General features: G+C 36.6%; 1 protein-coding gene across 48 annotated transcripts in view; it reads left to right on the forward strand.

Moving 5' to 3' along the window:
• ABI2 (abl interactor 2) overlaps positions 1 to 14091 on the forward strand; it is a 109318-nt gene that overhangs the window by 39253 nt on the left and 55974 nt on the right. For 33 of the 48 annotated variants that reach the window (XM_045367549.3, XM_015432597.4, XM_015432599.4 and 30 more), the window contains exons 2-3: positions 947 to 1114; positions 13238 to 13414. In XM_045367549.3, the coding sequence (XP_045223484.1) occupies positions 947 to 1114; positions 13238 to 13414 (345 nt within the window). Of the gene's footprint in view, positions 1 to 946; positions 1201 to 13237; positions 13415 to 14091 lie in introns of all 48 variants that reach the window. The other 15 variants (XM_074009825.1, XM_045367532.3, XM_045367535.3 and 12 more) reach the window with 3 other exon arrangements.

The raw sequence follows: 14091 nt of genomic DNA on the forward strand, positions 1-14091 counted from the left end.
ATTACAGGCGTAAGCCACCGCGCTCTGCCTGGGCTGTTATCTTAATGCTTACAGAACTTTATTTGTATTTTTTTCTTTATATCTGTTTTTAAAATTTTTTTACTTTTTGTGGTTTTTTTCATACTGGTTTTTTCATGTTCATATATAAACGGTCACAGTATTTCTTAGGCATAATTAATGGATAGAAATCTTAATTTTAAAATGGAAAAGAAGAATGAGCCTGACTGCATGTGTCAACTTAATTTTTTTTAAAAATTGCTTAATGTTTAGCTGGGCATGGTGACTCATGCCTGTAATCCCGGCACTTCGGGAGGCCGAGGCAGGCCAATGAATCTCTTGAGCCTAGGAGTTTGAGACCAGCTTGGGCAACATGGCAGTTTACATCTTGAAGGGTTATAACACAATGTTTTGGAGGGAAGGATCCTTTTATTACTTTTAGTTTATAATAATCATTATTACCATTTTATTTATCATATCATTATTTATAATTAAATTTTTTTTTCCTGGATGCTTTTATATAATCAGACATTATGTTCTGGCCACATTTCACATAATAGAGTGAAAGGAAAAGAGGAATTCAGAAAAGCAGAAGAAAGTGTGTCAAAATTTATACGTTCAAATCAGTGCTACCTTTCCAAGCAGTGTATAGTTTGCTACCATGGCTCAAATTGTCCATTGGATCTCATTTTCTAGATAATGGCTTTAGAATTTTATTTGCATCTGTACAAAAATGTGTCTATTCAACATGAAAACATTAGTTAATTCAGTCAGTCGTTGAGTTTGGGGTTTATGTGATACCAGTAGTTTTCACTTTCTGGTGGATTCGTTTTTTTACTTTCTGGTGGATTCAGTTAACAGAATCGTTGTGGTGAGTTTTTTGTTAGGTTAGATTGCTAGAAATGGGTTATCTTTGAATTAATGATCACTGGTTTGTTTTTTTTCCTAGTCAGCAGATAAGCAGAGAGCCCTAGAAGAAACCAAAGCCTATACCACCCAATCCTTAGCAAGTGTTGCCTATCTGATAAACACCTTGGCCAACAATGTCCTGCAGATGCTGGATATCCAGGCATCCCAGCTACGAAGGATGGAATCTTCAATCAATCATATTTCACAAGTGAGACCACAATATTTTCCTATTTGCCTATGAGGAACCCTTAATAATAAACACAGGCTGTCTGTAATGCTGGCAGCTTTTATTATGTAAGTTAACTCACATGTACAATTTGGAAAATAGAAACTTAATATTAGGTTGTTCTTTGATTATATCTTTTTGTGGGTGGTTATCTGTGTGATTTTGATAAGAAAGTAAATTGTGAATTTTATTAAAACTCAGTTGTCATGGTAACATAATCAGCCCTATAATGAAACTTCATCCTTCCCCCCCCACTTTTTTTTTTTTTTTTTAACGAATTTCTTTTTTTTTTTTTTTTTTTTGTGACTGAGTCTTGCTCTGTCGCCCAGGCTGGAGTGCAGTGGCCGGATCTCAGCTCACTGCAAGCTCCGCCTCCCGGGTTTATGCCATTCTCCTGCCTCAGCCTCCCGAGTAGCTGGGACTACAGGCGCCCGCCACCTCGCCCGGCTAGTTTTTTTTTTTTTTGTATTTTTTAGTAGAGACGGGGTTTCACCGTGTTAGCCAGGATGATCTCGATCTCCTGACCTCGTGATCCGCCTGTCTCGGCCTCCCAAAGTGCTCGGATTATAGGCTTGAGCCACCACGCCTGGCCAACAAATTTCATACTTCTTTATCAATTTAAAAAGATAAACTTGATAGATTGGTGGCATGTTCAAAATTTTTTTTTCTTTTGGTAGGATTTATGTTTATTGGGATGGTACTATACCTGCAATAATGGAAATAGTAGCAAACCTTACAAAATTATTTTTATTATATATAACTTAAAGTTTATCACTTTATGGATTTGTAAAAGTGTTTTAAAAAATGTTAATCTGTCTTCATTATAAAAGCCATACTCATGAAAACCCAGAAAAAGAAGAAAAAAAGTGGAAAAATAAAAAACCATTTTACCACTTACCAAGCTTTTCACTGTTAATATTTTGGTATATTGCCTTGTAATCCTTTTTCCTGTAAGTAGTTTTTTTTTTTTTTTTTTTTTTTTGAGACAGAGTCTCTCTTTGTCGCCCAGGCTGGAGTGCAGTGGCCAGATCTCAGCTCACTGCAAGCTCTGCCTCCCGGGTTTACGCCATTCTCCTGCCTCAGCCTCCTGAGTAGCTGAGACTACAGGTGCCCGCCACCTCGCCCGGCTAGTTTTTTTTGTATTTTTTAGTAGAGACAGGGTTTCACCGTGTTAGCCAGGATGGTCTCAATCTCCTGACCTCGTGATCCGCCCGTCTCGGCCTCCCAAAGTGCTGGGATTACAGGCTTGAGCCACCGTGCCCGGCCAGTAGTTTTTTTAAAATGTAGCTGTGGGCTGGGCACACATCTGTAATCCCAGCACTTTGGGAGGCTGAGGTGGGAGGATTGCTTCAGCCCAGGAGTTCGAGACCAGCCTGGGCAGCATAGCAAAACCCTGTTCTCTACCAAAAATACAAAAATTAGCCAGGTGTGGTGATGCACGCCTGTTGTCTCAGCTACTTGGGAGGCTAAGGTGGGAGGATCATCTGAGCATGGGGAGGTCTAGACTGTATTGAGCTGTAATTATGATGTGCACTCCAGCCTGGAAGACAGAGTGAAACCCTGTCTCCAAAAAAAAAAAAAAAAAAAAAAGTAGCCAGGATTATAATATAATAGAGTCAGTTATAGAATAGGTATAGAATTTTGGGTTCTGCTTTTTTAACTTAGTGTTAAAGCAAACATAATCTCTTGATGTTGTAAGTTCTTCATAAACATTCTCAGTGGCTGCATAATGTTGCATGTATATGTTATGTCTTTCATAATCATTCCCATATTTTGGGGCCATTTAAAATAATACTGCAGTGAAAAACCAATTAAATTGCAAAATGCAATTTAAAAAATATAAAAATGATAAAGGTTTTGGTTTGTGCCTGCCTTTTTTCGAAGAGATCTTTGAAATGTTGTATTTTAGCACCTTGTCATTTGAATGATTTAGTATTATTCAACACTCTTTTTAGACCTAAATGATTAGAACTATTCTGGAATAAAAATAACTTTTAAATATGCATATTATTACTATTTTTTTAATGTCTTGAGAGTTCAGGGCTCTTTTCAAATGGACTGTTTTTGAGAGTCTAAAGTTTAGCAAATTTATATAACTGGACCAAATATAGTCCAGATAATAAAATCAGATATGGTATTTTTGAAAATTTATCAGACTGGTTTAGAGGATTTCTTATTTAATATTATTTAATCTGAAATCTGCATTTGCCATTATAAGGGTTTCTTCACATTTTATACAAACTTCTGCAGACATATTATTTATTGCTTGTTATATTGTGTATCTTAAGTTAAAAAAAAAGAATTGGTGAGTTTTAATGAGTGTAAGGTAAATTTCAGTTTGAAAAGGCTTCCTGAAGGAAATAATCAATGGAATTTAAAATGATTAAATAGATGAATTTTTTTTTTTTTTTTTTTTTTTTAAAGAGACAAAGGCTTGCTCTGTTTCCCAAGCTGGAGTGTAGTTGTACGATCACAGCTCACTGCAACCTTGAACTCCTGGGCTCAAGGGATCCTCCTGTCTCAGCCTCCCAAGTAACTGGCTGGGACTACAGGCACGTGCCATGCTTGGCTGATTTTTGTTTGTTTGTTTGTAGAGACAGTGTCTTGCCATCTTGCTGTGGCTGGTCCCAAATTCCTGGGCTCAAGCAGTCTCCCGCCTCAGTCTCCCGAGGTGTTGGGATTACAGGTGTGAGCCACTTCTCCTGGCCTGAACTTGGTTTTCTATGGAAGGAGGGAGGTTGACAAATTGCTAATCTGATACAGAATTTCAAGATCTATTCTTGAGAATCCTAAAATTCTTCCATGTTTGAAGCATTAGCAAAGGATGTTAAAAATAAACTTTTTAAGAAAAGAACAAATATAGAAGAGAAACTAGCATATTAGAGTTCCTAAAAAGGAGGAACTAGTTTTATTAGGCATTAGGGGAGAGTAGGAGAGATTATGTGGGTAAATGATGACAACAAGCAAATAGCAATCAAGGATAATAATTTATTTTCTGTTTAGAATTTTGTAGTACTTTGGTAGAAAAGTGTTGGCAAGCTCAAGGAGGAAGATGAATATTCAACCACCCTAGATTTTGAGTATATGTATTAATTCATTTATTGAGAACATTTTCTTTGGGAGTATCAATCATATAAATTGGCATTTAATATGGTCAATTAATGCTATCTTTTAAAGCTATTTTAATGGATTAAGTAAAAAACAGAAGAATGGATAGAGATTAGTAAACCGGAAATAACAGAGGCCTCAGTCAAAGCTGTCAGGAATATGTCAAACCTTTTTTTTTTTTTCAGAGTTGAGTGTCTAGGGGGCAATAGTTGGAGAGGTAATCTGCAGTTCTCAGTGGCTATTATGTTTATACAGAATGTAAATTATTATGTTGGATAAAGGATCAAGTCTGAGAAATAGGCTGCTAGAGGCTGTATTTAAGAAATAAGAGTAATTTTAAAAATTTATGTATTTTCTAGCATTTGCCTCAAGGATTGAAATTTTGTTTTACTTGTGTTTACAGGTAGAATTCTTTATTTAAAAAGTTGAATATCAAAACTATTTGATATTCTTCAGACTGGAATTTTATTCTGTAGTGTAGAAGAAAACATTTTCTGCTTACAAAACAAATAGTAAATACTCTAAAACAGGGGTTGGCAAACCTTTTTTAAATAAAAGGCCAGAGGGTAACTATTTTTTTGGTTTTGTGGGCCACGTATTGATAATTATTTTAGGTTTTATGGGCCACGTATGGTGTCATTCTCCTATTCTCTCTCTCTCTCTTCTTTTTCTGTGTGTGTGTATGTGTGTGTGTGTGTGTGTGTATTTTTTTGGTGGGGGGGATGGAGTCTCATGATGTTGCCCAGGGTGGCCTTGAATGCCTGGTCTCAAGTGATCCTCCCACCTCAGCCTCCCAAAGTACTGGGATTACAGGCATGAGCCACCATGCCCGGCAAAGAGAGATGACATTGCAAGTAAGGTAGAGATGTGGACAGATTTGAAAGACATTTTAATTATGTTTTCTTTTCTTTTTTCTTTTTTAATGTGTGTATTTTTAAACAACGATTTAAAAATGTTAAAACCTTTCTTAGCTTCTGGGCCATATAAAAGCAGGCAGCGGGCCACATTCTGGCATGGAGCCTTAGTTTGCCAGCCCCTCCTCTAAAATACTTTTTCCAAATGTTTGAGTGTTAAATTTTATTATGATGCTTGTGTTATTAAAAATATTGTATGTTTCTAGAGGGAACCAGGGGGTTCTTGAGACCAGATTTTTGTGCAACTTGGGCAAAAATACTAGACTCTGAGAGTGTATAGTGAAGATTGAGTTGAAGGAATGGAGGGTTCAGTCAGGTCAAAGACAAGATTACACATTTATTGGAATGGCAATAAGCCTTAAGAGTTGTAAGGGTAGAGTTGTTTGGGACTAGTAGATACTAATTATCTAGGGTATTCAGTTTCTTTTCCCATTAGTATTTTTTTCCCTATTGGCTGGGTAAGAACTTTACCACCTTTCAGCCTCCTATCCCTTTTGTCCATTTTAACGAAAATGAACGCTGAACAGGATTGGCCTGAAAAGGATCAGGGCATCTAGGTTTTACCCTGGCTCTTCTGCTGACTTGTGTGACATTTGACTTCTTTGAACTTAAGTGTTTTCATCTGTAAGATAGGACTGTTTAGATAATTTCTTAGCTGTCTTCCATCTTGAATTCCTTATTTTTGTGATTCTCACAAATGAGCTTGATTTTATTTGCTTCTATTCTGTTCTGTTGGTTTTGCTCTTTACCTCAATCTGTGTCCACTGGTCTCAACCCTCTATTACTTTAATTTAACTGAACTGTTTCCCAAGTTACTCTGAATTGTAATCCAAGGATGAGAATTCCATTGACTCTACTCTGTATTGGGGAGAAATACTTCAACAAAACAAAGTAGAAACCCACTCTTTCTAAATGTCAGATGTTTTCAAAAACAGTATATTAATTGATTAGGAATATATAGTATCAGACACTTTTTTCTATTAAAAGGACAATATAGTATTAAGTAGTATACTAATTTTTACTACATTCATCATATCTATAAGGTAGTAGTAGGGTTGGTTCTTAACATGGATTATGTTATGTGTTTTAGGGATGGTAAATTTTAAAGAAATTCCATCTCTAGCTTTGTTGCTGTTATCCTGTCCATTCTTTGGAAGCATATTATTAAAACAAATGACATTTTTGATCTTCAAACTGATAGTGGAGTTAAATTAACATTAAATATTTCCCCAGAATGTATACTTATTGGAGTAAACATGTAATTTCACTGAATACTTGTACAGGCACACATACCTTTAAGTCAGTGTAGTGTAACATTATTATAAAGATGAATGTTTCTTACTGTGCCTATTATTTTGTGTCCTTTTCTAGTAAGTTTTTTTTAATAAAAAGTTTGCAAAACACTTTTCAAACTAAAATCCTTATCAGTTTGTAAACTAAAATTTTTCTAAGCGAGGCCCATCTTTTTTCTTAGCTAGTAAAATTAGTCAGTACTTGTCCATGTTCAAGTTTGTGATGGCTTAGAATAAAAGATTAAGCAAGGTCAAAAGGCAACATAAAGAACTTAAGAAAGTAGTGCTCATCCCACCTTCCCCAGGGCTGAGTAGGACTCACTGGGCCAGGCGTTAAATTAGTTAGCAGGTAACAAGTAAAGGAGCTGGAAAAGAATTAATATAAAATAATGTAAAGTTGGAAGTAATTGTTCTCAAGAGCTAGGTATTGAAAGGCAGTGGCAGGTCAAGAACTCAACAAGTAGGGTAGCTTTTACTATCTAAAAACTTTAGGCTGGGTGTGGTGGCTCATGCCTGTAGTCCCAGCACTTTGGGAGGCTGAGACAGGTGGATCCCTTGAGGTCAGGAGTTCGAGACCAGCCTGGCTAACATGGCAAAACTTCATCTCTCCAAAAAATGCAAAAATTAGCGACGTTTGGTGGTGCATGCTTGTAGTCCCAGCTACTCAGGAGGCTGAGGTGGGAGTATCACTTGAGCCCAGGTGGTCGAGGCTGCAGTGAGCCATGTTCATGCCACTGGATTCAAGTATGGGCAACAGAGTGAGACACTGTCTCAAAAACAAAAAAACCAAAAAAGTTTATATAGATAGCCTTGCTTAAGAATTTCCAATTTTGGCCAGGCTCAGTGGCTCACGCCTGTAATCCCAGCACTTTGGGAGGCCAAGGTGGGTGGATCACCTGAGGTCAGGAGTTCGAGACCATCCTGGCCAACATGGTGAAACCCTGTCTCTACTAAAAATACAAAAGTTAGCCGGGTGTGGTGGTGGGCACCTGTAATCCCAGCTACTCTGGAGGCTGAGGTAGGAGAATTGCTTGAACCTGGAAGCAGAGGTTGCGGTGAGCTGACATTGTGCCACTGCACTCCAGCCTAGGTGGAAAGCGAAACTCTTGTCTCCAAAAAAAAAAAAAAAAAAAATTTCCAGTTTTAATTAAGGAGATACACTGAAGGTTATCAATATGTAATTATGCATAGAAAGTAGACTTTTTATACTTCCCAATTAATTCCTACATAATTTTTATATCACTTTATAAAAAACTGAAAATTACTCAGTTTGTTAGTAATTAATTTGTTTTATGAATGATACATAATTTGAAGAATAATTGTAATTTAAATATGTTTATTTGAAACATTAGCTTACTAATAAAAAAATTGAGACATACTTAAAAACACCCAATTTAGTTGGGTTAATCCACTGTAACTGTTTGACTGCAGATGTTTTCCCACACTGATGGGCAGCTAACTGAGATAGTGCTATCCAGTACAGTCAACTCTCAATTACCTGTGGTAATGGGAAATGACAATGCATGGATAATCCTAAAACAAAATATTTTATACAGTACCTTCCTGTCATCTGCTGTGGCCTGAGCATGTGCTTGGGTTCATGAGGGAGATGTGGGAGTGGGGCTCAGGCTTGCAAAGGAGCTGGGAGTCAGTATGTTTATCTCAAGGCCATAAAAGGTATCCTTAAGGAACCTGGGTTTTGCACTGTGGCTGAAGTGTCATGGGGGAAGCCTGCAGCATGCGAGATCAGCTTGGCAATATCGGTGAGAAGGATGGGGAAACTAATAAGAAACTGTGGGAGAATAGATGTTTAAGTCCTACACAATTGCAGTGATATATCTTGGTGTGTTTTTTGGTTAACGGGATCTGTAGCAAACAATAATTATATTAATTGTGTACTTGCATTAGTTATGGTCGTCTTTGATTGCTAGCAGAACACATTTTTTACTTGCCACAGGTGAGTGCTGTTCTTGAGGCCTCTTCTAAATAAGTAGGTTTGTTGTCATATAACTAGTCACTTAAAAAACCCAGGATAAATTTGAAATACTTTTCTTACTTTTAAAATTCATCCTAAATATCAATGTTGAACTTGTACTTCCAGAATTTAACTTAATGAAATTTAACATTATAATGTCAAAGAATATCCTGAGGGCAAATGCCATAATTACTGATAGCTGTGAATTTGATTTAGGAAAAACATAGTAGCCATATTTTATTTAAGAATATGTTACAGGAGCTTTCCTAAATTTCTTTTACAGCTGACAATTGTCTACGAATTTATCAATGTTAAAGCTGCATGATAGATGTGAGGAGGGAGTGTTTATTATTCTGTCTAATTTGACTATGCTTATTTTCTACAAGTGAAAGCTATAAAAAAAAATTGAAGCAGATGATTGCTGAAAACCTTTAGAATCTTCTGGACCAACCTGAGAATCTTCTGCTTGTTTATGAAATAGATTTAGTGCTCTCTGTCAAATTATTCAAACTCCAAATAGAACCGTGGCCATTTTCTAAAGGCATATTTTCTCCTGCCCATAGGAACTCCTGCAGTTCCACCCAGTGTGGTAGTATGATGGCAAGAATACAAATTATACCCTTGTTAGATTATGTTTATTATTATAGATGTTTTTTTAAAGTTATTTACTTCAGATATCTATACTTAGGCAAATTAGAGGCGTTGATCTTGAGTCGACTTGTGAAAAAATTTGGAAACAATTGCGATTTGAGATTGAATGAAGTAAGGGACCAGCTAATTAGTCCTTCCTCTATAGATCTTTGGTTCTCAACCAGGAAAGTTTTGCCCCCAAGGGGACATTTGGCAATGTTAGACATTTTTGGTTGTCACATCTCATGGTAAGGGAGTGCTACATTTACCTACCTGGATGCTTTTCTATATTCTACAATCCTCAAGACAGCAGCCTTCACCCCCACCCACAACAAAGAATTATCAAGCCCAAAATGTCAATAGTGCCACTGTTGAGTTACCCTGCCCCTAGTGTTTCTAAGATGTAGGCATTCTTTGAAGTAGACAATTAAAAGCATCATATAGCCAAACTAAATTACTTTGACTTTCTGTATACTTATGCTGTTAAAAAATTATGTTTAAAAAATATGCCTTCAGTTTTTACTGAGATTTGATATAAGAAGCAACAACAAATATATTTTTAAAGAGTTTAGTCCTGGGAAACATTTCACTTTCCTGATGAATTGATATATTTCTTTGTAACTCATTATGTTTCTACTTTGCCTTCTCTCCCTGGAGGCTTAGTGCCATTTTTTTTGCTCTATTATAACAATGACCCCTTGTTTTAGGCTTATTGTTATCTTTTTATTTGCTGTATTGGTCTTCCTTTTTACTGTTATGGTCTGTGGGTTTGGGCTTAGTGTGTGTTTGTGTGTATATGAAGAGAACATATGGGTAATATGTAAATGTCCCCAATCCCTAGACCAAGTCACATCTCTATAAGATCAAATGAAGAGATTTCTAATTTATATTTTTATGCTTTTTTAAAGTCTCAATTTTTTAAACAATTAAGAAATATGTGCTTGTTAGAAAATATTACTGTGTGTTAGTGTAAATAGTAAGTGGAAGATGATTTCTCCCTGTTCATTCTCCAGAGATTTATTAATATTTATAGTACATGCCAGGCACGGTGGCTCATGCCTATAATCCCAGCACTTTGGGAGACTGAGGCAGGAGCATTGCTTGAGGTCAGGAGTTCAAGACCATCCTGCGCAACACAGTGACATCCCATTTCTACAAAAAATAAAATTAGCTGGGCATGGTGGTGCACGTCTGTAGTCCTAGCTACTCAGGAGGCTGAGGTGAGAGGATCGCTTGAGCCTAGGAGTTCAAGACTACAGTATACTGCGATTGTCCCACTGCACTCCAGCCTGTGTGACAGAGTGAGACCGTGTTGCAAAAAAATGTATCTTTATAGTATGCAGATTTGAAATAGAAGCTATAAGCTTGTAATTCTGTTATGGTTGGTCAGGTTTACACTCTTGTAGTTTCATTTCTGAATAAGTTAAGTACATTTCTAAAAACTGAGGAGAATAAAAACAATGTCTTGAGGATTATATTTTCTGATGAACCTTTTATTGATCTGATAGACCCATTTTATTAAAAAAGTGTCATATTTTGTTTTTTGAAGCATTCTTGATGGTATGAAATAATATTTCTAGCCCATATTTTTAATGATTCAGAATGACTCACTAAACTTTATTCAAGGCCAGGTACATTGGCTTACTCCTGAATCCCAGCACTTTGAGAGGCCAAGGTGTGTGGATCACTTGAGCTTAGGAGTTCAAGACCTGCCTGGGCAACATGGAAAAACCCCAACTCTACAGACAGTATAGAAATTAGGCCAGCATGGTGGAACACGCCTGTAGTCCCAGCTCCTTAGGAAGCTCAGGCGGGAGAATCATTTGAGCCTGAGAGGTCGAGGATGCAGTGAGCCATGATCGGGCCACTCCACTCCAGCCTGGGCAACAGAGTGAGACACTGTCTCATAAAAATAAACTTTAATCAAAATGTGATTAATTTCCATTTCTCTAAAGTTAAAAATTAAGTGAATTCCAATGTCATCACTAATACGCAAACTTAACTTTTCTGTTATAGTTTTCTCAAGCAGTTGAAGAGGAAAGCTATTCTCATAATTAGCCTAACATGCATAGAAAAGTTTAGAGATGATTTTTTTCTTAAAAAGAAATACTTAAAATTGTAAGATTACTACCATGGTTAGTTTTTTATTTGAGGTTCTGTTTATACGTGCATTAGCTCTGGAACATACAGATCCTGTTGTTTTTAAGATCTCTTGGTTGTAGAGAAATAAGAGACTTTGAATTTGTTTCAAGCTTACCTCATACTTGAGGCAGTTTAGAAGGATAGATGATCCGTGTTCAGATTTCTTAAAGTAGTATTTTATAATGTCATGATGATTATCTTTTCTCTTCATTGTTACTACCAGGTTCTTTTACAAAGGGGAAATTGAAGTAGGACATTGAAGTGGGACTGGGGAAGAGTTAGCAAAAAATGTGTCTGTTGATTGCTGCTTGAGCTAGGAATTGGTTGTAAGAGATGTGAACCATTTTAGTGAAGTGATCTTTCAAACTCTTTTGACTGCAACACAGGAAAAAATTTTTTTTACATTTTATTCAGCACATAATTCACGTATCTATTTATATACGTAATAAAAAGACTTTTCAAGAAACAGTGCTTTTACCTTACTGTGTGTACATGCAGTCTGATGTTTCTGTTCTATTTGGTTTGAAATAATTGCTGCTTACATACCACTAAATTGCAGCTTGCAGTTTAAAAAAATTTTGCTTTAGTGTACTAACTACCTGTGTATGTGGAGAAATTCACCCTCTGTTAGCAAATAGAAGATTGTAATTACAATACATTCTTACTCTTATGTCCTATGGAGCATTTAATAAATATAAATAAATTAATGAAATATTTTACAGGCGTTTTGTCATGATAAAAATATAAGCAACTTTGCCCAAGCAACTTGGTCTTTTGGGGTCAAAAAATGGCTGTTTTGTTTTTTGAGACAGGGTCTTGCTCTGTCATCCAGGCTAGAGTGCAGTGGTGCAGTCATGGCTCACTGCAACTTTGACCTCCTGGACTCAAGCGATTCTCTCACTTCAGCCTCTCAAATAGCTGGGATTACAGGCACGTGCCATCATACCCAGCTGCTTTTTGTAGAGACGGGATTTCGCCATGTTGCCCAGGCTGGTCATGAACTCCTGGGGTCAAGCAATCTGCCCACCTTGGCCTCCCAAAGTACTTGGATTACAAGCCTGAGCCACTGTGCCTGGCTTTATTTTTAACATTATATTTCAGCCCTCTTTCCTTTTAAATAAAAAGATGTTTAGGCCGGGCGTGGTGGCTCAAGCCTGTAATCCCAGCACTTTGGGAGGCCGAGACGGGCGGATCACGAGGTCAGGAGATCGAGACCATCCTGGCTAACACGGTGAAACCCCGTCTCTACTAAAAAATACAAAAAACTAGCCGGGCGTGGTGGCGGGCGCCTGTAGTCCCAGCTACTCCAGAGGCTGAGGCAGGAGAATGGTGTAAACCCGGGAGGTGGAGCTTGCAGTGAGCTGAGATCCGGCCACTGCACTCCAGCCTGGGCGACAGAGCGAGACTCCGTCTCAAAAAAAAAAAAAAAAAAAAAAGATGTTTAAACATGAATAGAAATTATAGGTCATTAAAAATGTAACTAGATTAATTTCAGGGGCTTTCTTAATCACTATATTAGTCTGAATCTTAATGGAGAGGACAAAGTTAGCGTGCTTTAACCCAGGGGTTGGCAAACCTTTTCTGTAAGGGAGCCAGCTAATATATACTTCAGTTTTTGTGGGCCATGCCGTCTCTGTTGTGGCTCATCTCTGCCATTACAGTGTAAAGTCTAGACAAATAAGCAAGTAAGCAGCATGGTTGTATTCCAATAAAACTTTACTTATGGAAAAGGAAATTTGAATTTTATATAATTTTCACGTGAAGGGTTTTTGTTGTTGTTGTTCTTTTATCCAAACATTAAAAAATGTTAACACTACTCTTAGCTTGTGGGCTGTAAAAATCAGGTGATGGACCAGATTTGGCCATGGTTTACCAGCCCTTGCTTTAACCTGAAAATGGAGGAAGTCAGTAGTCCAGAAGAATAAAATTTAGCAAGCATAGTTTAGAATATGAGTAGCAATATTAAATCTCTAGGCATATATATTTTGATTTTTGTGGATATTAGAACTGTACATTTTTGTGTTTTTTACTTTATATTTTGCAGACAGTTGATATTCATAAAGAGAAAGTTGCAAGAAGAGAAATTGGTATTTTGACTACCAATAAAAACACTTCAAGGACGCATAAGATTATTGCTCCAGCCAACCTTGAACGACCAGTTCGTTATATTAGAAAACCTATTGACTATACAATTCTAGATGATATTGGACATGGAGTGAAGGTAGGTATAATTTTTTTCAAGCTTTTAAAAGTAGTAACCCATAATGAAACTAACTCTTGAGAAAATTAAGCTTTTTATCTATCTTTCCTTCCTAGAGGACAAAGTCTTGGCCCAGTTGTCGTGAAGATTCCTTGCTACTATAACTGTTTTACCCTTTTTGCTTTTTCTTAGTGCTGTATTCTCAAGTTTTAAACAATCATCTTTGAATGAATTGTATTTGCTTAGTGATGATAATACCTCCTATGGTTTGAGTAAATAAGTGTAGTGTAATCTTTCCCATTTTAATTTAATATGGCTGATTAAAAAATCATTCATCATGTTATTATGAAAGTGTTTACCTTATCAGCAGACTTTTGGCATTAGTTTTCAAAAACAACATATATTAATAAACATGTAGTTTGAATTTTTCTAAAATAATTTTATCCCAACATCTTGGGCAAAAATAGTGTTAGGTGAATTAATATTGCCACTGCTTTTGAGTGTATAGCTATTACATATTTTGACTGTCTTTTAAGATGTATTTGGGTGCCTAAAACATGGAAATTTCATTTAAATTGGTATTTGAACCTAATGATTCAGAGCTTTAGCTGAGTATCAACTTACATCTGATCAGTAGTTTGAAAGACAGTGACTTATCAGATATGAGTAAATAAATATACATACGTACATGCTTATAA

Source organism: Macaca fascicularis, chromosome 12 (genome assembly GCF_037993035.2).
Source record: "Macaca fascicularis isolate 582-1 chromosome 12, T2T-MFA8v1.1".
Lineage (NCBI taxonomy): Eukaryota > Metazoa > Chordata > Mammalia > Primates > Cercopithecidae > Macaca > Macaca fascicularis.